Genomic DNA, 25,814 nt, shown 5'->3' with positions numbered 1-25,814 from the left:
TGCTGAAAAAAACCTATTGTCTTGTCAAGCTGTCACTGGATTGATCAAATATTTTGAGGAGTAACTAATCACTGGTTTTGCAACAGGCTGCCAGATTAGTGAAGTCAGATGTTTGAGACATGATGTGTGATTGATCCATTATTACACTTGTTACACTATTACAAGCTGTGCATGTACATAACTGTGCAAAAGTTTGGGGTGTTAAGATGTTTATCAAGCCTGCATTAATTTGATCAAAATACACAATAATATAAAACGCATAACACTTAAATACAGGGACAAATTCTCACTATTAACTAGTAGCTTATTAGCATGCCTATTGTTAAAATGCTGGCTGTTTATTAGTACTTATAAAGCACATATTCTGCATGAACGTATTCTACATCCATAATTCTACACAGTACCTAAACCTGACAACTACCTTAATAACTATTAATAAGCAGTAATATATATATATATATATATATATATATATATATATATATATATATATATATATATATATATATATATATATATATATATATATATATATATATATATATATATATATATATATATATATATATATATATTATTGCTGAATAATATTGCTTTTTAAGTCTTGACCCCAAAGTGTTGAAAACTTGTATATCATTATATAATACAAAAAAGGCCTTTCCCTTCAGAATTGTGTCAGATCTGGAAATAATTTTCCATTGTAAAAACAAAAAACTATTTTATTTAGTATGTATGCATTATCTGTTGTTATTTTAGCAGGCCCACATGGATTCAGCCTGCACAGCACTTTGTAGAAATCCATACAGATTTCAATAAGATTGGAATGACCAGCGTTCCCAAAGTTTGACCATGTTTGTTAATATAATACTTTGACTAATTTTATTATGTTTTCAGCTACCCATAACAGCATAGTAAGCCATTTACCACATTAATACCATGTTTAAATCCACTTCCCTTAAATCTCACAGATCAGATTTCAGCACAGAAGATGTAAAGGAAAAAAAGCATAAGGAATCAAACTGCTTCTAGTTATTAGTATCATCATGTGCATGTGCGTGATTTGACGCTTCCGTCTTGTTCTGCTGGTGCTGAGTGTAGCTCGGAGTGTGCAGGAGCAGACGTTCTCTGACAGCCGTTCAATTCTTTGAAGTTGAATTCTTATTTTTCTTAGAAAACCAATAAGTGCTCTATAATGCCTGATCTGTCTTATCTCCCCAAACCCTCCTCGCACTCTGGGTTTATTTAGCGCTTTGTTTATTTATTTATTTACTCTGCAGTTTTTCCAGCTCGCTCCTTGATCAGCGAGATAAGCGGCTGAAGTAAGAGGAATAAGACCATGACTGATTAATCACTGCTGGGGATATACACACAAACACCACACACATGCAGTATGCTTCATTAAATTCCAGAGAGACGTACACAAAAGTCAGGTACATGCCGACCTTATTTAGCAGATATATGTCTTTGAGTGTCTAATGTGTCTGTCTTTCTTCTCTATCCCTTCTTTTAATTCCCTTCTTGAAGTCACCAGGCTGGCTATCATGTTGGGGCTCTTAACCGAGTTAAGCCACGGTTCAGAACAATACGTGGAAGAATGGGAGACCCTGATGCCAAGCCACTGTAAAATTGTCGGATTCGCCTGAAAGATCGCAAAGAAAGAGAGGAATTATCAAGAAGATATTGCAGATAATTCGAGAGGTTTTAGGAGAGGAGGGAAAGAAAGAAGATGATATAAAAGGAGCCTGGGAGAAAGAGAGCTCCGAGCGTGTCTGTGTGTGAAGACGGGTTACGCAGGAGTGCAGTCTGGTGGCTGATGCATACTCAGAAGTTGCAGTCTTTGTGTTTGTTTGTTTGTGTTTGGACAGAAGTTGAGAGCGAGGGATGACACTCTGGCTGAGATGAATAGACACAGATGTGTTTGATAGTAAACACTCGCTCCCTCTCCAAGGGGAAATGTTCCTGTAGAAATCTGTTATGATCCCCCTCGCTTTCAACTCGCTTCCGTTCTCTGTCTCTCTCTCTCGCTCTCTGTCTGTGGAAAGTGGCAGATGATTTCGGGATTAGAAAGCAAATTCAGCATCTTGGCTTGACCACGAGAAAGTCAGATCGCATGCTACTGGCGAAGACTCTTGAAACTGTAGCAGATTGGTCCTGAGCGATAACTCAATAGCATGAACGCTTCAGGTCCACTGATCCTGGAGTTGGATTTTTTGAACTAATAAGAGAATGGTAGGCTTTACCTGTAAAAGATTTGAGATTTAAGTTTTATTTTGAAAGCGTGTTGCAGATACAGCTTATTAATTCACATTCCCGTTATGAGCCGGTTTATCATGCGTTTTTTTATTAGTATTTTTTTTTTTTACGGGTTTTTGCCTTCTGAGCAGATTTTGTGCTTTTATGAGTAGGTTTTTCTTTTACAGGCTATGAATATTATCTGCTATTTTCTATGGTGTACTTAATGCGAGTGTCTGTTTGTATCTGTCTACCCACTAATATTATACTTACATGTCATAGTGAAAGATTCCTGCACATATTTCTCAAGGCATTCTCGCTGGAGGTATTAAACTCCGGTTTTGGAAAGAAAATTCTCTTCTTTCTCTTACACTTACTCATATATAGTTAATGCACTGGAAAAATGTGTCCTGCTATACAAGAGCCCCCAGGCTTCCCAAAACCACTGATGCATATTACTTCATTCACTTCACTACTGATATTTTCAGCATTTAGATGACATATAAATTACACAACACGGTGTCTCCTATAACATCATACAACTTGGGTTGGGTTTCGTTTCTTTTAGTGGCAAGCCAACGTTAATCTTTTTCCCAAATGTCACTTTTCAGCCACCATAGAAAAAAAGACACTTAATGAAAATGGCTTCAGGTCTATGCGATGGTAATCTCTGGTAGAGTTCACATTCTTTAAGTGCTGAAAATGAATCTGTGTGGAGTGAGGAGAGAGTGAGGATTTGGCCTGGCTCCCGCTGCCAAAAGCTTTCCCTGGCAGGAGAATCGTGGGTACAAGATGCTAATCTCTAATCTCTGATCAGCAGGCAGATCCAGAAGGAGATGGAGGTGGAGAGAGATGAGGCATATGTGTACACATATGTTTGTGTAGGAGAGAGTGGAAGTGGTTATGAAGTCACAGAGTAAGTGATACATTCAAGAGACCAGCAAACGTGATTTGAAAGACACTGATATTCTATTAGTTGTCACAACCAACCATAAAACATACGGACCACCATTTAAATGTTTGGGGGAAGATTTGTAAAAGTCTCTTAAGCTCACCAACGCTGTATTTATTATCAAAAATTGTGAAATATGATAACCATTTAAAAATGGTACTTTAATATATTTGGTAATACGTTGTGGAACGTTATAGAGCAGCTGCATTTCCAGCAGACATTACTTCAGTCTTCTGTCACATTATCAGGACTTTTTTCTTTGCTGTCGCTTTCTGATCTAATTTAATGCATCCTTTAATAAAAAGTATAAATTTATTTATAAATAAATAAATAAATAGACTAAAAAAAATTAAAGGTGTTTACTCACCTCAGACGTTATATTTCCATATAATGACATATAATAATTATATATAATTGCATATAATTAATTATAATGGTCACACTTTATTTTAGGGTCCAGTTCTCACTATTAACTAACCATTAACTATGACTTTTGCCTCAATTAACTCCTTATTTGCTGCTTATTAATAGTTTATAAGGTAGTAGTTAAGTTTAGGGTATTGGGTAGGATTATGGATTTCATGCATTATATGTACTTTATAAGCACTAATAAACAGCCAATATGTTAATAATAGACACGCTAATAAGCAACTAGTTATTAGTGTGAATTGGACCCTATACTAAAGTGTTACCATTATAATTACACACAAGCGTGGTGGATTATTAAATATTATTAATATACATATTGATATGGTGCTATGTTGGTGCTATGATATAGTAATGTAAGTGTGTAAGGCAAAGAATTCCATAATACTTGGCTTTAAAACATGGTATTACTAAGTACATTTACTTAAATTATTAATAGAGCCTTTTTTACTCATACTGTTTGTATTCTCTGGATGTAGTTGAAATCTTTTGGGTGAAACCGCTCTGCAGATGTGATTTTTGAAGCTAATGTTACGTATACAGAAAGAGTGGTAGAATCATTAAACTCTTAATCTATAGACATTAGGCAGCAGATTTGGTGAATTGAGATGTTATCAAGGGCTTTTTGGTTTGCAGTTGCCTTTTTTAAAAACGTTCCCACCTAAAAAAGGCAGAGAGAGACAAACCATGGTAGATAAAGGAAGAAAATAACAAAGCTTTTAGCCTTTGCCTCATTAGCTCAAGCAAAAAGCATATGTCCAGTTGCCTCTGGCTAGAGGAACCACAATCCCCAGCACAAAAGCCTGCGGCCCACAGAGCTGCCCTACAATGCCTTCAAACGCTGTCACTTGTTGCGTTGTGCTCTTCAGCAGCTGGGATTCTATTATCTGTCCCCTCCTCTGTCCTCGGACACATTGCTGTGATGTTCTGAACACATTTTTCTAATGTTTTACACTTCATATAATCCATTCTCTCAGCGTGCTGGCTCTGAGGGGAGAGGTAATTGATGAGCCTCAGAGAGATCAGAGGGTCAATCTGGCTGAAAGGCCAAGCTCTCAATCACACACACACACACACACACACATATACACACACAGAGAGAGAGACATACATGTGTATATATATTGTCTGTGCTCTATGTGTTTAACATGGTACAGTATGTGTGATTCAGTCTCCCATAGTACTCTGTTGTAGTTTGTACCCTTACAGTGCTTCAGTCCATCAACTGTGGTGAGGACCATCTGTGCTGGACACAACAGAACTACCCCTAAAACATGTCCCACCAACTATAGCCAGATACGTGTCTGTGCATGGGCACAGAAGGCCCAAAAAATCTTTGAACACCTGATTTGCATTATAAATGTATTGATGATATTTAGTTAAAAGAAAGACAGCATTTTTTAAGCAAAATTTTTACCAAAAATGTTTATTTTTAAAGATAAAACAATAGGTACACTGTTTAAAATGTAATATAGTCAAGCAAATTTTCTGGTTGTCAGATATTAGTGGGTTATATGATACTGATTTTGATTCATATGATTCTCGACTGTGGAAAATGTTTCATATTGACCCACAAGTTCATGATGTGTGTAGTATGAAAATAATCCTGACATTTTTATACTTTTTATACGACTTTTTATTTTTTTATGCGACTTGTTGCTATTGTCAAGTTGACCTACTATGTCAGCGGTGTCACTGTTCCTCACTGAAAGCGTGTCTCCTGTGGCCTCATTGGACATTAAAAACCAATCAGATATGTATTTTGGAATTGTGGAACCTTACTCTTCCTATTAAGACTCATCTGACATGCTGCTTTTCACATTTGGGTTCCCCAAAGAACCTTTCAGTGAACAGTTCCTGAAAGAAACATTTTGAAGAAGATTTAAAAAATCTAAAGAAACATTTTCCCACTAATTAACCTTTTCTGCATTTTAATGTTTCCATAAATATTCAAGGGTCTTCATGGAAACATCCATGCAAATAAAAACATTTATTTTTAAGAGTGCAACCCCTATTTTGGTAAATGCTAGTTTCAAGTAAATTATACATTCCAAGTAAATGATCCAATTATTAGAATTTTACACATTCCTTAAGGTGATATTCAAAAAAAAAAAAAAAAAAAAAAAAAAAAAAAAGAAAAAGAAGCCAATTCTCTCATTGTTAAATCACCCTCATATTATTCCAAACCTGTATGACTTACTTTATTCTGTGGAACATCAAAGAAGACATTTAAAAAATGTTGGTAACCAAACTTTTGATGAAAAAAACAAACACTAAAACGTTTATGTTCCACAGAAGAAAGAAAATGATAAAGATTGAATGACATGAAATTGATTTTTTTGTCCAGTATTTGGAGCCACCATAGACACTTATTGAGAAACTGAATTCACTTGGCATTTAAGGTATTGAATGATACATGCTGAAATTGCATTTTACTCATTACATTTTATTATTATTATTTTTTAAACCTATTAACATAAAACTGCCTTGAGCACACTAATTTCTAACTCATAATTCCTTCAAACAGAAAAACAAAAAAACATACTGTGTAACACATACTGTTGTCATGCTTCTTATATGTTTTATGAATTGATCAAATACAGTCCATCTGTGTAAATTTAGTGTGTATGTGTTTGTGTTTGTCAAACGTAGGTTATTTTTGGGAATGCCCACCGGCTGTTATGCGTTTTAAATCCTCATGTCATACATTATCTTAGTTTGGCGCTAGCTGTTCAGGTATCTGTTGGTATTTTAGATGGCCTTTCTGTCATTGGTTGGCTGATAGTCCTGGTGAGTGTGCATGTGTGTTTATTCTTCCCCTCTGTTAGCGTGGGGTAACCTGAAGTGTGTTTCCTTATACAAATACACTCAGCCGCCTCTGTTAGTCACTTGCCCTCTGTCTCACCCTCTTCACTGTGGTCCTGAACCCAGGAGCACTGCACAACATCACCCATCTGATGACAGCTACCGTCATTTTGGGGTAAACAGGCATACTCCCAGATAAGGTGCACACATATAGGGTGGTAGATGTAAGTTGGTTGTGATAATTTCTCTCATCATCTCTCTCTCTCTCTCTCTCTCTCTCATACTCACATACACACACATTGTCACTGTTGTTGTGTCATCTTTGTTTAGTCTGATGTGATTCAGCTGACCTCATGACCCCACAGTCAGAGTTAGTCATGGCAGACTCTTTCAGCTGACGCTTTCTGAGACAGGATGAGTCTAACAGGTAACGATCGCTGACAGGTAATGCTTCAGCGAGAGACAGAAGTGCTGTCTCATGGATGAACGGGGGATGAAAAGAAATAAAGGAAAAGAGATTGCTGTGAAACGGGTGAGGTGAACCAACGCTCAGAGGACTTTTTGCGTATGCTTCATCACTTGTCAAACATTTTAGCTCCTGCTACTGTCGAGGAAGACAGCGCGAGAGGGACAGTTTGGCATTTTGCATCTTTTTAAAAGAAATGAAAACGCAGATAACTTTTTAAAGTATATTTTAATATACGTTTAATTTTTTATTGTTAAATTCAAATGTTCTACCAAACAAAAGTTTAGTGCTAGTAAGATGTATTTTTATTATTATTATTATTATTGTTTTTACAAAATATGAACTTTTCAGCAATGAGGAGTTAAATGAAAGTACAAACATTTACAGTGTTAAAAAGATAAGTCAAATGCTGTTCTTTTACACATTTCCATGCATAAAAACTAGGGTTGCAAAATTCTGGGAATTTTCTAAATGGGAAACTTTCCATGGGAATTCATGGGAATAAACTGGTAATTGCAGAAAATGGGGACTTAAATTTAGTTGAGAAAAAAAATCTTCCAGCATTATATCTGTTTTTAATTCAAAGTTGCTTTCATCTTGAAATATTCTGAAAGATCCCCTCTTCTTAAAACGTCCTTGTGCTGTGTGTAATATACTAAATTACTAAAGCAACTAAATTAGGCTATACCATTGTAAAAACAAATACACTGACTGAACAAACCATAGACTGGAACAAACATTCATATGAGTAAAATAAAATAATAAAACTGAAGTCTAAAAATAACCTTCCCCCACACACAATCCCTTTTAGTCTCCTAAGTGGAGGATTCCCCTCCATTTTTTCTGAAGCCACACTTGCTGCAGTTTATATATATGCATGCAGAAAAATCATCACAATGCAAATATAATTTTATCCTGGAGTTTCTGATTCTTACTTAATCATTAGTGTTTGCAAGATTGTGTCAGCAGCATAAGTAAAGAATAGATTTGACTTCTGACCTGAAGGGAATGAATGTACAGTATATTGATTTGTTGAAGCGCTGGCTAAGAGCTTGTTCACAGGCTTGCTAGTACAGTTTGATTCCTGTATTTTTATTTATTTATTTTCAAGACAAGAGCAGTTGTTTCTTTATTGAGGATACTCCGGGATCCATTAAGAGCCAGAGTTGCTGTGCAGCCCTAATGTGGTTTTATGCTTCCATATTTGTGCCAGTCCTAAATATATTACTTAATAATCACTCATGAATATGGTTGTTTTCTACTAATTCATGATTGTTTGAAATGCAGAATGTAAAAAAAAAAAAAAACTGACTGTAAGATATTGTGTGGCCATTGTCTTGCCTTATGCCATGACTCTTAATCTCATTTACAATTCTTAATATTCAAACTTCACATCCTGGTAAGTTATGAGATGCCTCATGGCTAGAAATGTTTTATCAGCATGTCTTCATGTAGTAATTTGAATATATTTACACATTTTCAAGTAAATTTTAATGATTTTGTCTATCATAACATTATCAGTTACATTAGTTGTGGTTTTTTTAAATAAAGTACACAACCATTTAAATTGCAGAATTTTTACATTATTAAAAATGCATTTGAAACAATAATATTGTGAAATATTATTTCACTTCAAATTACATTTTCTATATTGATATATTTTAAAATAAAATATATTTCTGTGATGGCAAAGCTGAAATTTCGGCAGCCATTACTCAGTCACATGATCCTTCAGAAATCATCCTAATAGGCTGATGTGGTGCTTACGAAACATTTGCTATTAATATCAATGTTGAAAACAGCTGTACTGCTAATTTTTGTGGAAACCATGATCCTTGTTTTTCAGGATACTTTGATAAATAGAAAGTTTAACTGAACAGCCTTTTTTGTGTGTGTGTGAAACATAAATCTTTTGTACCATTATGAAAGTCTTTGAGGTCACTTTTGATCAGTTTAATGCATCCTTTTAGAATAAAAGTGTACATTTCTTAAAAAAAGAAAAACAATACTGACTACTGATCTCAGACTTTTGTATGGAGTATAGTATAACGTTGTTGAGCATAACTGACTGACTGAGCGAAACTGATTTTGTGTAATTTCTGGTTTGAAGTTCTAAAGCGACTGTGTTGTTTGTTTGCAGACTCAGCTGCTGTTGGCTGTGGTGGAGGACGAGAACACGGTGCAGGAGAACAGAAGAGAGATGGCAGACATCTTACTGAACGCCCTGACGGACAGACAGCAGCACAGACAGACATGGAGGGACAGGTATGTGCCTGTGTGCTAAACTCCTGTGCTTAATGTCCCATTGTATAGAAGCAAGGTTTTTTTATGTTAGCAGGAGGACAGCCCTTCAGGCTGAGAGAGTTCACACAAACACACGCATACACGTGTGCTGATAGCCCATTGACTTCCTTCCTCTGAGATAAGGGCGACTGAGAGACATAGTCCATTTGTTCTGATAACACAGTGAACCAGCCGTACACACACAGATACGCATACCAACACACTAGAACACACCTTCTTTCTCTTGCTTTATTACTTCCCATCAGACTACTGTGTGTGTGTGTGTGCGGTAATCTGTCTTCATTCAGATCAGACCATTAGTCAGCATGGCCTGAAAGGAGTGAATTCCCCCCTTGAAATTCTTGCATATTAATTTTAAGGCAAATAAGGACTCCTCCCTGTCTTCTTGTTTCTGTAAAGTGGCCCCTTTAAGGGAGTCGTCCCCTCACTTTGACCCCAGAGTGACGCCCGGGGCTGCTGGTACCTGTAAACAGTGCTGATGTTTTGCTAAAACTGCGTTCTTAAATCAGGTGATGAAAACTATGGACCAGACCGCGATTCATTTGTCAGATGGCATCAAGGACACAACTTCACTATCTCCACTCCTCTGTGTGCACACACTGCAATGTGTTTGAACTCATCCCTTTCCACTATCACTTCCTGCCCCCCTTCTGGAGTGAGATAACGTCACTCTTCGAAACATCAGGCACAGGTCTGTGAAGTAGCTGTCAACGAATCGCATTTGGGGAGGGGAGGCAGATAGATCAGGCTAAGGTTAAGACACGCTGTTAAGACACAAATGAACTCATAGCTGATAATATCTCTTCCAACATGAGCAGATAAAGCACTCTGCTCACCTGAATGCGGTGATGTATTATTACTATTATTATGACAGACGGTTATAACAACTATCATGACTCACAGCGCCCAACACAAACATCCATTTCTGACCACTCTTCTTGAAAGGAAACTTCTTGGAGCAGCGTGCTAAATCATGTCGCTTATTTTGCCGTGAAAGGTTGTGATTGTTTTATTCATTTAGCATGCAGCAGGCCCGCTCCTCACATTATGCCTTTCTTTTGTCTCTGTGTCTGTGTTTTGAGTGGTAAAAACCGGGTGATGGATGGTTGGCGCTACAGGCTCATAAACATAAGCACAGCGAGCTGATTGATTAAAGCTTTTATTGTCTTACAGACATTTGCTTTCTTAAGCAGTAGTTGGAGTGCTGCAGACTGTGGGGCCTCTGGACCTGCTTTCAGCTATCTGAAGTTACCCTGAGGGACAGAGATGCTAAATGTGACTGTAGGCTCCTTCTGTTGACTTATGGGTACTCAGGCTTATTAACTTACCACCTCCAGACATTTTGGCTCTTTGGTTGAACCTCTTTCGATGGACTCATTTTGGTCGTTTACTGTTTATTTTGCTCTTGCAATATGAAAATGTCAAGACAGGTACTGCGGTCACCTGTTTTTTTTTTTTTTTTTTTTTTTTTTACTATATTCTTTTACTAGGCCCTTTTGTTTTCCCATAGCACACAAAATGTTGAATTTAAATTTGGTAATTAAACAGTGAAGTCATAAATATTTGAATAAAATAGTCTATAAAGTGGTAAAGTAGTCTAAACTTCACACTTGGAAGTTAGCGGAGTCTTTCTGGTTGAGCACTTTTACAATGAAGGTGTAATAAGTGCAGTGTATGCAAAGGGGAGAATATATGCATATCCATCTGTGCTTTTGAAATATTCCGGAATGATTTGCTCTTAAAAAAGTTTCGTTTCTTTCATAGGTCAATATCAAACACTTACAGAAGGAAGACCTCTTAGAGATTCATTTGCATTGGCAGACGAAAGGGGTCGGCCTCGTGGTTTCGTTTCATCCATATGCAAGCCGCAGTGTTGTGGGTCAAAACCATTGATCTCGCCCCCTAGACGTGCTGCAATTCGAGTTTACGTAAAAAGTACACATGTGAACACGCACTCAGATAGAAACCGACCTTGCTCCCATCTCCTGTCACATCTACATCCCTCCTTTGACCTCTGCAGGGGTCACAGTCCATTCCTGCGGTGGGCAGATTGCGTGTTTGGGAGGTGATGAAGGGGGCAGTGCCGGGAACAGCTGTGTGGTTTGTAGTGACCGTGCTAACTGCTGTAGGCTTTGTAAGGTCATTATATGATAATGAAAATGATTACTGAATTACATGGGGGTTTAGGAGAGGGGAGGGGAGTGAACAGTCTGAGTTTGATAAATGATCTCTGAAAATGCCCATCTGTCTCCACCTCCCTCTCTTTCAGTCTCTTTCTCTGTTATATTCCCCTCTGTGTTTTTCGCTTATTCTGTTTTTGGAGTTCTTGTATTGTCACTTAATTACAAAAAGTGAAAGAGTAATAAATGGAGCAACAAGAAAGGTGTGAGAGGAAGTGTGCATCTGTGTGCATGTGTAGTGCTGGACTCTCAGTAAAACCACAGGAGAGAGCAGCCACCGTTCATACTTTCTGTCAGACAGTGGAAAAACGAACTCACTCTCCTCTAGATGCACAAGATGTCTGTCAGGTTTAAGTGGACGGGGCAGATTTAGGGCATAATTTACTAAAGCATGTAGGTCATCCAAAACCAGTTTTTCATAGACGAAAAGAGCAGGAGAGCATGCACTTGGATGAATGGCTCTTATTAAACACTTGATGAATCATTTTATTTAAATCTGAAAAGATTTATGAACTGCAAAAGACGTCAATTAATTTGTTCTGCTGTTTCCTTGCGTTATTTTGAAAATGTCTCTTAAACATATTAGGGTCACACTTTGTTTTAAGGTTTCCTTGTTACATGTTAAATGTATTTACTATTACAATATCTATAAATTATGCATAATTACATGCAAGTAACCCTTACCTAACCCTAAACATTTAGTAAGTACATGTAGGTAATTAATATAGCTCAGTACTTAAATGTAAAATTACATTGTAACAAGGACAGCTTAAAATAAAATGTAACCCATGTAACACTTACGTGGTTCAATTCATCAATATTAATTAATGGATTAGATATCATAATATATTTCTGCATTTTTTACAACATTTATTATTGCGGGTTATTTTTGAAATTGTATTGCAGTTTACAACAGCTGTTTTTTCTGTTTCTTTGCATTTGAGCACGTGAGTGTTGCATCCTGAAGGCCGCAGCTGCCCTCATCACTCACCCTCAGTGCGTGACCTTTGACCTCAGGCTCTGAATGTCTGTATTTTAGTGAGTGTCTCAGTGTGTTGAGTGTGGTGTGACCTCTCGTACTTCACCTGGGTGGAAACCTTCTGAACAGAAATGCCACAGGCTGTCATCACACACTCACACACACACAGAAAGGTCATGGAGTTCAGAGGGCAAGCAGAAGTTTCTCTACAGACTAGAACATCAAACACCACACATTACTCTCACAGGCAAACATGATCGCTAACTCACCTATGTTTTGGCAATACAAACGAGGTCAGTGTTAATGTTTTAAGAGTAATGTGCATTGAATAATTACACTGTTTCAGAGGAATAAAGTAATTAACATTAGTTTTTGAATTAACACCATAATATTTGGTGCTTATATAGCACTATAAGCACTATACTTTAAGTAATGCACGCTTTGTATTATTTGATATTTTTGCAAAGCTTTTACTATGCTTCATTTTAGTTTTATTTGAGTAATTGTATGCATATTTTGGTTAGATTCTAAGACAACATTGCTATTTAGTATTTTTTAAATGTATTTTTTTCGTGTAATATGTGTATTTAGCTTTATTTCTGTATAGTTTTTGTTTTGATTTTTGATTTGACTGCAATTGCATTAAACTTAACTAACCGCATTTATATTTGCAAGGCTAAAATATTAAGTTAAGACATTTAGAAAAGATATATTCAGGGAGATGGGTGATTGAATTTTGCATGCCACCACAACATGGCACGACACAAGATTACTAGCATTATTATATTAAAAAAAGACAGTCAAGCATTCAGAAAACCATAACACAAAAGTAACTAGCAAAACATGTTAATTTCCTTAGATTCAGAGTCTACATGTTGTTAGGCGTAAAACAAACGCTATACTACCATTCTCAAGCACCGATTGCATATGAACATATTCACAGTTGGTTTTCCCTCTGTCTTTATTCCTCAGTCTCACTTTCATTGGTACACAAATTCACTCCACCGGTTGTCGTCTCATGAGGAACGGGGTGTCTCCATAGCTGTCAATCCTGCGGCGTATCTTTTGTCCCAGCAGTGACTGTGTCCCTCCCACCAGGGTCTGACAGAGGACAGACAATAGAGCTGCTGTCCCCGAGTGGAGGGAAAAAGTCCGTTAACGTCTATCTTCAATAAGAACGGACATGCTCACCCTGCACATGACAGCTCTGATGCTGGGGAGACCTTTACAGTTCATAAGGATGGAGATATCATGCACACACACACACACACACACACACACACACACCTACGCTTGAGGGTTCGATGGCGTTTGCTCTTGCTAACTCATCAGTTTAATTAGTCAAACTGCTTTTGAGTGTGAGTTTGTCTGCCAGTAAGTAGTGCTGGTTAATGAAAAAAGCCGTAACAACACACAGGTACACACCCGTATGTGAACATGCTTACACACACACACACACGCACACACACACACAGACTCGAGTGTTAGTGCAGTGTGTGTTTTATCATCGCTGGCTAGAGCTTCTTATGTGTTTAACCGAAGGCTCCAGTGCTCACGGGCAAACACCTGGACTTGCTCTCTGTGAAGACACACACACACACACACACACACACATACATGTATATTCTCCTGCTGGTGTGTTTGCCCACTGCACAGCTCTCAGAGAGGTAACACATTTATTTGTGTGCGTCTGTCTGGATGTGTTTCTTTCATCATAGACAGGGCTGTAATTAGTGTGAAAGTGATGGTTGGGCATAAAAGCTGTCATCTAATTTGTCTGTCTTTATCGAAACAAACATGTGTGGTCCCTCCCTTGCGACGTGCGTGCAATGTGTGATTACCAGTAGAAAAAGCGTCTGAGAGTTTGATCGTAAATTACTCCGCTATGCCTAAATCACTGTTTAGCAATCATAAAGCTATTCGTGACATACCCACCATGGCTGCTGTCCCCTTTGTGTGCCCGCTCTCATATGCCTGTGGTTGTCAGGATTGGATAGTACATGCAGTGACCCGCTCGGCTAACCGCTTGGATTTGGGGGGTTGCCAGTACACACTGGAATGTCAATCTTATTATATTTGTTTGTGGAGAGGAGAAGTCCTATTTGTTTCTTAGCTTGTATGTTTGCGGCGACCGAACGCAAACAAGTACAAGGGATTACACTAAAATGTACACATGCACACTGGTGAACACATGTGGCGTCCTAATAGCTGGGTGGATGGAAGGCTTCATTATGTGACCAAACTATAAACAACAGTTTATAAGAGGACATGATTCAGCAAGTTGCCTCCCTGTGTAAAACGAACGTTTTCTCGGATGCATCCAAATGAGAGGGGAGAATACCATTAAAAAAGAGAAATTGCTTTTCGTTTTAATTGCTCACTTGGCTTAATAAAAACAGCATCTCATAATTATGCTTTTTGCAGTGATGGTAAACGGTTTGCCGTGCTTGATGCAATTATGAGCACCGCAGAAATTTGGGGCCCCAGCAAGCAGTTGTGCACTCTGCTATTAAGCGTTGATTTTATTTGGAAAGAGAGACTGAGAAACGCATGAGGCTAACCAGAGTGGCACAACATTACTGCATTGCAGAAAATACCAAGAACAGTCCGAATTTAAGCAAGCAAGAGGGTGAGGATATAACTGAGCTAGAATGTAGAGCTGTGCTGGAGCTTAATGGCTACTGAAACACTTTAACAGAATGAAGCTGACACAATCACATTTTGTTAGCTCAGCTGTTTGATACACTTGAGTTTGCTGTATGAAACGCTGGTCTTTACGTTTAAAACAAAGCATATTAACACCTTTATTGGTTTGGCTAAAAGGTGAGAGAGTTCACCCCCCCCCCCCCCAAATAAATAAATAAATCTGGCATTTACTCACCCTCCTGTCATTATATTCACCTTCATATACAAGGCTTAGCCTAAGCCAGGATTAGGACATAGTTCAATTTTTATAAACATGCCTTAGAAAAAAGCATTACTGGAGTCCATTTTAAGACAAAATATTAGGGCTCTAATGTGCTGCACATAGTTTTACATGTGGATTATAATTTTCAGTAACCGAGTTAAACATAAATTGTAACCATTGATCTCTAAGTACAGCGTCCCTGGGAAGGCCAAACAAAGGTGATTGGACTCCGAGATGAAAATAACAGAGTTTCGATGACATGGCGACAAACACAAACGCAACTCTTTCTCCTTCTCCGACGGAGCACAACAAGACCACGCCCCCTTTTTTTGTGAATTCATGTTGGTGGAGGTTAGTCAAACAACTGTTTTAGTGACGTCATTACTGCAGGAACTAGAGGGATGTAGTCCAAATGGGTTGTTTGTTGTAGGCGAATTCTTTTAAAAAAAAAAAAAAAAGCTCTGCTATTGGCTCTGGCATGCATTATATTAGCTTTTGGGCCAAATGCTGACTGATGGCGACCCATTCTTACCTTAAAAGTTCTCGGAGTTGATCAACATTTTTGGGCTTCTGGCTGTCTACTCGCCCTTTGAGGACTGACCACAGGTTCTCTATGGGACTGAGATCTGGGGAGTTGCCTGGACATGATACAAAATTTCAATGTAATGATCTTCCAGCCACTTCTTTATTACTCTTGCTTTGTGGCATGGTGCTCCATCATGATGGAAAATGCACGGATCACCAAATTTCTCATAGATCGCTCTTGCAGGACGCTTTGATACCATTCTTTATTTATGGCAGTATTTTTGGGCAGAATTATGAGAGAGCCCACTCCCTTGGCTGAAAAGCAAACCCATACATGGATGGTCTCAGGATCCTTCACTGTTGGTATGCACAGGTCTCATCATCAAAAGTCTTGGCCTCACTGTGCGTGCAGATGCTCTCACACCAACCTGCTGCCATCCCTGAGCAAGATCTGCACTCAGTGCACTGCTGGAGACGTGATTACATAGCTGACTCCTCAGGAGGAGACGGTCCTGGAGCTTGCTAGACACTCTGGGAGGTCCTGAAGACTTTTTCACTACAGTCAAACCTCTCTCCTTGAAGTTCTTGATGATCCAGTAAATGGTTCTTTCAGGTCCAATATTCTTTGTAGCAATTTCCTTGCATGTGAGGCCATTTTGATGCAAAGCGATGAAGGCTGCACGTGTTTCTTTGGAGGTAACCATTGCTAACAAGAACACAATGATTGGAAGTGCTTCTTCCCTCCTTTCATAGCAATCAGTCTGCTCTTACAATGTAATTAGTATGATAGTGATTTCAAACTTTCAAACTTCACGTGCTGCTGATATGATTAATGTTAGCTGGTCATTTTGTGTCAGGATCTAAAAAAAAATTAGTTTTATTTATTTTGAAATTTATATTGAAATGTATTTATTTATTTTTTGGGAAAAGAAATTTTTTTGGCCAACGAAGCTTTTAGCAATTATTTAAAATACCTCTGATCACTCGACAGAATAATCTAGAAGCAATGCAAATGAACACCTCAATAGCTTAAGCAGCAAACTTTGCAAAACACAAAATGTATGTCACTGTTAAAAATTTTGGCCATGACTGTACAGCATTGAAGTTACAAATATAACATGATTAGATTTTGCCCTCAGCCAAATCTATTTGCTCTAGAACAAATAATATATATATATATATATTTAGGATTATCTGATGGATAGAAATCAAGAGAACAGCATACAAATATATATATATATATATATCAAGAGAACAGCACACAAATATATATATATATATATATATATATATATATATATATATATATATATATATATATATATATATATATATATATATATTTGTATGCTGTTCTCTTGATTTCTATCCATCAAATAATCCTAAAAAAAAACATGCATTAAGTTTTCCACTAAAGTGTGGAAAGTATAACTGTTATAAATATTAATAATAAGGAATTTTTCTTTAGCACCCAATTTGAAATATCATGTAACACTGAAGACTGCTGAAAATTCAGCTTTTATTTTCCAAGTAAAGGTTACATTACAGGTTAAAGGTAACATTATAGGTTAACATTTTTATATGATTGTATGTACTTTTTGAAGCTTGCCTGCCTTACATCAGGTAGATAATTTTCATTTCTGAAAGTATTCCTTTAAGATCAAGCCAAGAAAGGAGGAGGTGATTGAATCTGACAGCTTGCTTGGTGCACGTGTCATGTGACTGTTCTGCAGATGTGCCTGCACTGGTCTCAGGTTAGAGGACAGGAATCTCTCACTTATGACACTGTAATCTGAGTCATGGCACTGTGAGTAGTTCATGGGCTGACGGAGCCATTAGTCTACATGAACGTGTGATAATGTGTTTTTCTATCAAACACAAACTCTCTTCCTTATTCTTTTGGGGGACCAAAAGATGCAGGAAGTGGCGGGCTTTATTCTGTGTTTGTGTGTGTGTAATTAGTTCTTCATATCCTTGACTGTGTTGAAGTGACATGTACGTTAATGATAGTGTTAGCTCTTCTTAATCTTCCTCTCCACAGACACACACTCATTTCTTATGCCCTTGCACTGTTAATTATTTCCAACACCGCTGGAGCAGTCTGCTTCATGGCAAGCATATTGTGTCTGGCAGGCGAGTGGCGGGTTATAAATGATCCTGAAGGTGAAGATGTGACTGTGAGGAGATAGTTATGAAAATTTCATCTGTCTGTGCGTTACGGCTACAGCTGCTGCTGTCAGTGGAGAAATTACTGCGGGTCAGCCCTGTCAGAGAGAGAGAGGGACATCAGAGCGGACCTGTCAGACCCCAAACACACACTCACACACTCAACACAGACTGTCCCCAAGCTGTCTGTGTTCATTACCAAACTTAGACAGGGATACAGCAGGCAGGTGGAGCAGACCTTTCAACCTTACCTACTGCCATCAGCTGCTGTCTGTGTGGCTACATCTCGCTCCGAATTACCAAATGTTGCTATGCACTATCAAAGCAATTGCTTATGATGTGTTTAAAGGAGCAGTTTGCCATTTTTCTTAATTATTTTTGGATGAATCCAGGTCACCAAAAAAATATTTTATGTAAGGAAAATAAATTTTACTTAAAGGCCACTAATTTCTTTCTTTCTTTTTTTTTAATTGTGACATATAATGAAAATAAAATTATTATTATCAATTAACATGTTTTTTTTTTTTTTAAATACACTAATGTAGGGTAGAATCTTTTTACATTTTAAGATTGACAGTCTGGGTCTGAGACAAGGGTAAAACAATACAATATTGGTTTTCCTTCTTTTAATAAATTACAAGAAAATACAACAGGGTTTGTTAACTCTCCTTATAGAAAATGAAGAGCAAAAAATTTGCATCAGGTGTGTTTTGCATTTTAAATTTGTAAAAATAATTTATAAAGCCACTTTAATCTGTATCACATAAAAAAAACGTATGAATTATTAAATAACTTCTTAATTGCAATCCTGTATATCAATTTCAACTAAAAAATTACCATCAACAACAAACGTTGCATCCATCGATTCTGTCATGTTTCTCATTGACACGCCCCCAACTCGGAAACTCTGAGCTTAAAGAAAATTCGGAGTTTCCCACTCGTAATTATGACTTTGTGGTGGCGTTCATGTGCGTTTAACTCGTAAATACGATGTATCTGACATGATTTGAGTGCACCACTAGTTCCCCTTAGTCGCCCTGATTAGTTCATTCTGTTCGCTTGTGTGGCTTCCATTACCTTGTTAATCATCTCAGTTGCTCCTTTTGTTTGCCTGGCTTTTTAAGCCTTCAGTTTCTGTCTTCTCATCATCATGGATTGATGTTTATGAAATGGATTATGTGAGTTGATGTGTATTAGTTTTCCTGGTTATTCTACTGTACTTTTGTTTTACAGTTGGAATTGAAGACTATTTAGGTTTACTCAATCGTCATTCGCTATTGCTAAAACCACATTCCATGACAAATGTATTCCACAACTGAGAGTGTCAATATTGGGGCAGTCACCGAAATGCTCTGTCAATCTACAGTCCACAGGAGAATTTGACACAGAATTGCAAAAGCTACACCTCTGATCAGCACCAAAAGGCAAGATTCTTCACAAAAGTGAGCCAGTAGAGTTTTGGAACTGAGTTGATGGACCGATGAGACAAAGATGAACCTTTTACTAAGTGATTGGAAAGCAAAAGTGTGGAGAAAAAGGTAACTGCAAATGATCCTAAGCATGCAACCTCACCTGTAAAGCTTGGTGGAGGTGGTTTCATGGCATGGACATGCATGGCTGTCTCTAGAACAGGACTTTTTCATTTTAATGATGACTTAATGTATGATGGCAGTAGCAGAATGAATTTGGAAAGGTACAAAATCATCTTGGCTACCAATATTCAAGAAAATGCCACCAAACTCATTAGAAAGCACTAACATATTGGATCAGGACAATGACCCAAAACACTCTGCCAGTTCAGTCAAGGACGTTATCAGGGCAAAGAATTGTAAAGTCTTAGATTGCCCAAATCAATCTCCAGATTTAAATCTGACTGAACATTAATTTCACCAGCTGAAGAGGACACTAAAGACAGAACAAACAAGCAACAGTTGGAATTGGCTGCATTAAAGGCTGGGGAAAAGCATTTCAAAGCATAAGAGTCTTGTGATGTCTATGGGTTGCAGACTCACTGCTCTGGTCGCATGCAAAACATGTAAAACATGTATGTGCGGAAAAACCTAATAATAAAATGTGACATTCTGTAGTTTTGTCACATATTCATTTTTTAATTTGCAAGTGTCTTGACTCCACAGTCTTTACTGTTCCAATACTTATGGATGACACTGTAAGTTCACCTTTCTGATGTCCTTAAAAGGATTTTCGCAGCTTCAGTCCATCCTGAAGCATTGTAATTAATACAGGCATGGCCTGCCATCTCCCTCTCCCTCACCACCAACTTACAGTTTCCAGAGAATTCTATTAGCCCAGTCTAGCAGCTGTTAATTACTTCTCTATATCCGTTGCTCTCAGACAAATGAAAAGCTCTGGTACAGATGTAGGATAGAGTGATACACTGCCTTTCCTCTGCCTCCTATAAAGCCACTTTCGGAAATGGGTCATCAATCCGCTGTTGATAAGTGTCTTTGGTTGGTAATGAGTGTTTTATCAGGGTGGGATTAGTGCAGATATTTTTTGTAATTAGTGTACTAGCCCAGCTCTCGCTGCTTTCTCTGAGGTGTTTGTCCGTGTTTTACTCGAAGCGAATTGTGTGTGAACTTTTCTGAGGATGAAAGGAGCCGGCCCGGGAGGGAGCACAGCTTATACAGGACTTTGAAATAAAAACAGAGAGCTAATCCACAGCCAAGTTCTTTACAAAGAGATTTCAAATGAAGTGAGATACATCGGATGGCCTGGATATAGGAATGAGGCTGACAATAGGCGATTAAATCAGAGCAAGTTTATAATAGTGCTTTACAGTAGCTTGAGTGTGTTTGACTAAAGCTTTTGGGTATGTTTGATGGAAGGCGCTGAGTGGGTACTTTAACTTGACTTAAACCTTTTTGATCCATCTCTCAGTTTGTGAAAACAAGCAAAATGTTTACAAGTGTTTCTTTAACTACACATTTGGCTCTTGGACCTGTAGAATATTTTTTATTGTTATTATTGTTATTTCCACCTCCATAACCCAAATTATATATTGTACAGCATCCTGTGGCAGGCATGATATTGACTGAAATTATTATTTTTAGATTTAGATATTTTGGACTAAAACGTTTCTTGACACAACAATTGTTATATTTCTTGCAAAGACTATGAAAAATGTATTAAGTTGTGTCTTAATTACACAGTTTTAACCATTTTGTCACCCGTAATTTGACAAAAGTACATTATCTACATTCTTGTAGCTTACAAAAGCAGAGCATGGTGAGAACGACACTGAGGTTATGGGTTTGATTCCCTGAGAATACATGGACTGATAAAAAGTACAGTATACTTTGAATGCAATTGGCCAAATACAGTACATAAATGCAATACATGTTGATTGGAGATAATGCATAAAATAAAAATACTCTATATTCAAGCCATATTTACCTTTTTTGTTTTATGTGAAGAGTTTTTGTTTATTTTACGCTTTTATTTGTTAGGGTTATCACAGTATAAAAAAAATTATTTACCACAGTTAAAGAAACGCCCTTCCCCAAGCTGAAAACAGGCACTTATATGAGTTCTTAAGTAGAAAAGTGTTTGTAAAAAAATGGTCTAATCATCCCTTCGAGGAGGGATGTTTTTATTATAGATTCTGGCAACCAATTAAATTGCTTTCCCTAGTGTTTACTGCATTTAAACAAAGCTTTACTGATGACTGATGAGTAAAAATGATTTACTGTGCTAATAGACAGCCATAGATGAATTAAAGTTTAGTTTGGCCCTAAAGTTTGAGTTGGTAGTGTGTTGCAGCTACTGGAACTCGTAATCTCTTGTATAATCATGTCTCTCATGTAAGAAGTACACACTGTTTTCTCTCATTTTCTGGATCTGCTTCTGTCCTGTACCTGATTTCTTCAGCTTGGCTGAGGCTCTCCAGTGCTAGTTTACACAGCCTCTGGTCTGCCTGCGAGTCTGCTAGCTCAGAGGTCACATTATCAACCCACTGCTGGGGGCCTTCAGCCTCAAGGTACCCACTTAACTGCCTGTGGGAAGAGGAGGATTCACTTTCAACTTTCTTTTCTCTTTCTCGTTGCTTTGAGATATCCGCTGTGAGTCATTTTTGTTTCCTCCGCTCTCCTTTCTGTCGGAGGGCTGCCTTTTTTTCTCGCTCATGAAATCACAATGCGATGTATTCTGCCCGAGGTGCAACTATTCAGAATGCCGTTTGACACAGAGGAACTGAATTCCTGCTGCTCGCTGCTGTTTAAACGACCCCACGAGCTCCGAGAGGCCTTCGAAACACACACATCTCTCTCTCAGGCCTCAGTCGGTGGCTTATCTGACATTTATGAGGCTCTAAACTGCACTAGCGGGTCCACTAAAAGAAATCTGATAAATAAACACATCAGGCTTAGTGCATTAGAAATGCTGCTTCCATCCTTACGGATGCTTCACAAGGACCTTTTTAGCTTCGCTTCTTTCAGTTATTTCTCAGACGTTTACTCTAAAAAGAAAAACAATGATTTTAATTTGCTAAGGAGACCAGCAGATCTCTGTTAACTGTTATAAAACAATAAATAGCATGACTTCTCGGTGTTAATTGGGAGATTCTGATTACCTTATGTGTACTGTGCTTCTTATGTAAGTTGCTTCTGTAAATATTCAGCAGGTTGGGCTCTTGTCATGTCTGATAAGGAAGTAGCTGTCAGAAAATAGTGGTATGATATTTGTGTCTACTCTTATTTAGTGAGATGTGATACTAATTTTCAAAACTCATATTTTGCCTATTGTTTGCTAACCATGTAAATGAAAGGCGATAAAAGTTGTTTCTGCTATGTCTTTTTTTTTTTTTTTTCATTGCTCTCCAGCAATGACCATAGCAAGCAAGGTGACAACCATCTTAACCAAATGTTAACCATTTAGTTTCTATTTCTGAAACATTGTGATAGCTTGCTTATGACTGGTCCTGCCCCCTGAGAAATGTAATCGATCTAAATTTGATCTACTGTTATCTGTACATTAAACCTCAGATATCCTCTTATTGGTTGTAATTGCGCTACGTCGTAAAGCATTTTTTTTTTCATTAAGTTACTACCAAATTACTTGCCACATCACACCTGTATAGAACACACGTGACATGTATGTGTGCAGGTTGTTGAACGAAATCTGTTGGATTCATTATTTTGAGCATAGAAAATTATACTTGGTGACTGCACATTACTAGTTCTATAACAGTATATTTTGCTGCAGGGATGACATTGCTTTGTATGGCCCTGCATCAACGACAACACAACCACATTCAAGGCCCAGAAAAGTAGTAAGGACATAGTTAAAATAGTCCATGTAAAATCAGCAGTTCAACCATAATTTTATGAAGCTATGAGAATACTTTTTTTTTTTTATGCACAAAGAAAACAAAAATAACTTTCTTCAACAATTTCTTCTCTTCTGTGTCAGCCTTCTCCTGTACTCTCATGAACACGCATTGAAGACTGAAGAATTGTTGAATTTTTTTTTTATTGTTTTATGTTTCTGACAACTCTTTCTTACTTTATTCAAAATCTACAAGTTTGAAAGTTTTAGGTAGAATAGTTCACAAGAACATGAATATAAACACCAGGCTGTAAGCTTCCAGTAGGTTAGTGAATAGATGAGTTCTTCCTTCTCTCCATTATGACATTTAATTTTTCTAACATCTCTGTAGTCCCATTTTGGCTATTTTGTTAGCAACTGCTTTTTTCAAGATAGTTTTGTATTTTGTTAGGGTGATCATATGTCCTCTTTTTCGACCTAAAAAATGTATCCAGCCGGACAAAATTGCCCAAAATGTCCGGGATTCGGCTGTTTTCTTTATCCTGCTCCCGCTGAATTTTTGACCATTGCCGCCTGCTCCCGCAACATGTGTTTTTCTCCCAAGATTTTCATGTCATTCAGGCTGCCACTCTCAGTATGCGGGATATTTACATATCTTTTGATTAAGCGTTTGTGCTGGTCACTTTCACTTTTGATTTTGCCATCACACACACTCTGTTTAAAGGAAGCACATTTTGCAAGATCAGGTACTTTTCAGTGAGCTCAGGATCTGTTAAGCAGCAAATACTCCAGCATGGTCTTGTCAGTCATCTCTCCTTATTCTTGACCTGGCTTTCTGTCAGTATCGCTTCCCTGTACAAACCTGCAAATGCCATGTATACCATTTTCTTTTTTTTTACTTTGCTTTTTAAATGTGCAATTTTTGCACTAGTAGCATCACCAAATGGAGCTGCAAAAACAATGATTATTTTCTTACACTACATTACAGTAGTCATATCCCAAATGGATGCTGCGGGGCAGTGAACGTGCCACATTGTTATAGTCTACACTTTTTCAGGATGTCAGCCTACAAATAGTCTCTACACATTAAACTGTTTAGAAAAAAAAAGTATTTTAATGTCAGTTGCACAACATTATGAAAGCATGTCAGTGCACACACTCCTGAGTCCTGTGGAATATAATGCACTTCTTTTCTGCTGTTTTTGCTGTTCTGTAGTTGAGTGCATGTACCCTTCACAAATGTAGTTGTTTTAGTGTAGACTTCTCTCCTCATGTCTGTGCTGTTCACTACCTGTCTCTGATGAGTGTAGTGTGGAGGCTGTGCAATAAAAGGCTGTGGTAGCTCTAATTAGTAACATGCAGTATCTAATAATGAAGTCTAAGCGGTTCCTCATTACGCGCTCCTGGAGCTTGATTAAAATGTCAAGGTTTAGTGAGGACAGATTTGGCCAGAGGGTTTTTATTTTTTGTGTGTATGTGCTTTGTAGTAGTCAGTAAATATCTGCGCTTCAGCTTGTTACCCGTGTTTTAATTGCTAGCTCTGGCTGTAGTCATTTCACTGAATCATTTTAACAGAAACAAAGCAATGCCCTTCCCAGCAGCTCTGTAGCTTGATGTGGTCATTGTTTCTGTTTCTGTTGTGTCAGCAATGGCAGTGACTGTGCCCCTTCCCACAATCAGACACTGGGTTTGTTAGTGGTCATTTCTTTATTTTATTTGATTATTTTTTTTCAGTAGCAAGTCATTGTCTTAGGCTGGATCTGAAACCCTTACATACTTTCTTATTGCTTAGCACCTTGCAAACTGGTCTGATACCATCTGGTCTGTTTCCTTGAGAGCTACTCTACCAATCCAATGTTTTGACAAACTTGACAGATTTTATTACTGTTATGATCCATAAAAAAAGTTTAATCTAGCGTAAAAAAAAAAAAAAAAAAACTAACTATCAGCAGCAAAAACAACTATTATAATAGTACTTGATTATATATATATATATATATATATATATATATATATATATATATATATATATATATACATATATATATATATATATATATATATAATTATGATGCTTTTATTTGTGAATATAAGGATTAATGCTATTATCTTGATTATAATATAAAATGTTTTATGTGTGTGTGTATATGGATTACATTTCTGTTTTTATCATTTCAATGTTTTAATATTATATTATTATTAAATAGGGCTGTAAAAATCGATTCATCACAATTAATCATCCAAAATAAAAGTTTGAGGTTACATTACGTGTGTGTGTGTGTGTGTGTGTGTGTACTGTCTATTTATATTTATGTAAATATATTTAATAGAAATATATCAGGGCTGTCAAAAATAGCGCATTAACGACGTTAATTAGTTGTTTGTTGTTAATTACGTCAATTTTTTTAACGCATTTCACGCATGCGCAGTGTGACAAATTATTCAGGTCAGGAAAGTCTTGTCGACCTCTGAATTCTCAAGATAGTAAAAAACAACGGCAAGCGCAGCAACGAAAACACAGAAGAAGCTTATGGTTTTACACCAGTTACTCTCAAATACATTCATGCCAAGCTCGATAAACAGAGACG

The 25,814-nt window shown here is 37.4% G+C and overlaps 1 protein-coding gene across 1 annotated transcript in view; it reads left to right on the top strand.

The window, feature by feature from the left end:
• Positions 1-25,814, top strand: part of LOC113106049 (alpha-ketoglutarate-dependent dioxygenase FTO-like) — a 129,984-nt gene that overhangs the window by 49,767 nt on the left and 54,403 nt on the right. The window contains exon 8 of the mRNA XM_026267578.1: positions 9,022-9,146. Coding sequence (XP_026123363.1) covers positions 9,022-9,146 — 125 coding nt within the window. The remainder of the gene's footprint in view (positions 1-9,021; positions 9,147-25,814) is intronic.

This window comes from Carassius auratus, chromosome 7 (assembly GCF_003368295.1).
Source record: "Carassius auratus strain Wakin chromosome 7, ASM336829v1, whole genome shotgun sequence".
NCBI lineage: Eukaryota > Metazoa > Chordata > Actinopteri > Cypriniformes > Cyprinidae > Carassius > Carassius auratus.
Note: the sequence above shows the minus strand (reverse complement) of the source record. Positions and strands in the feature narration are given on the sequence as shown.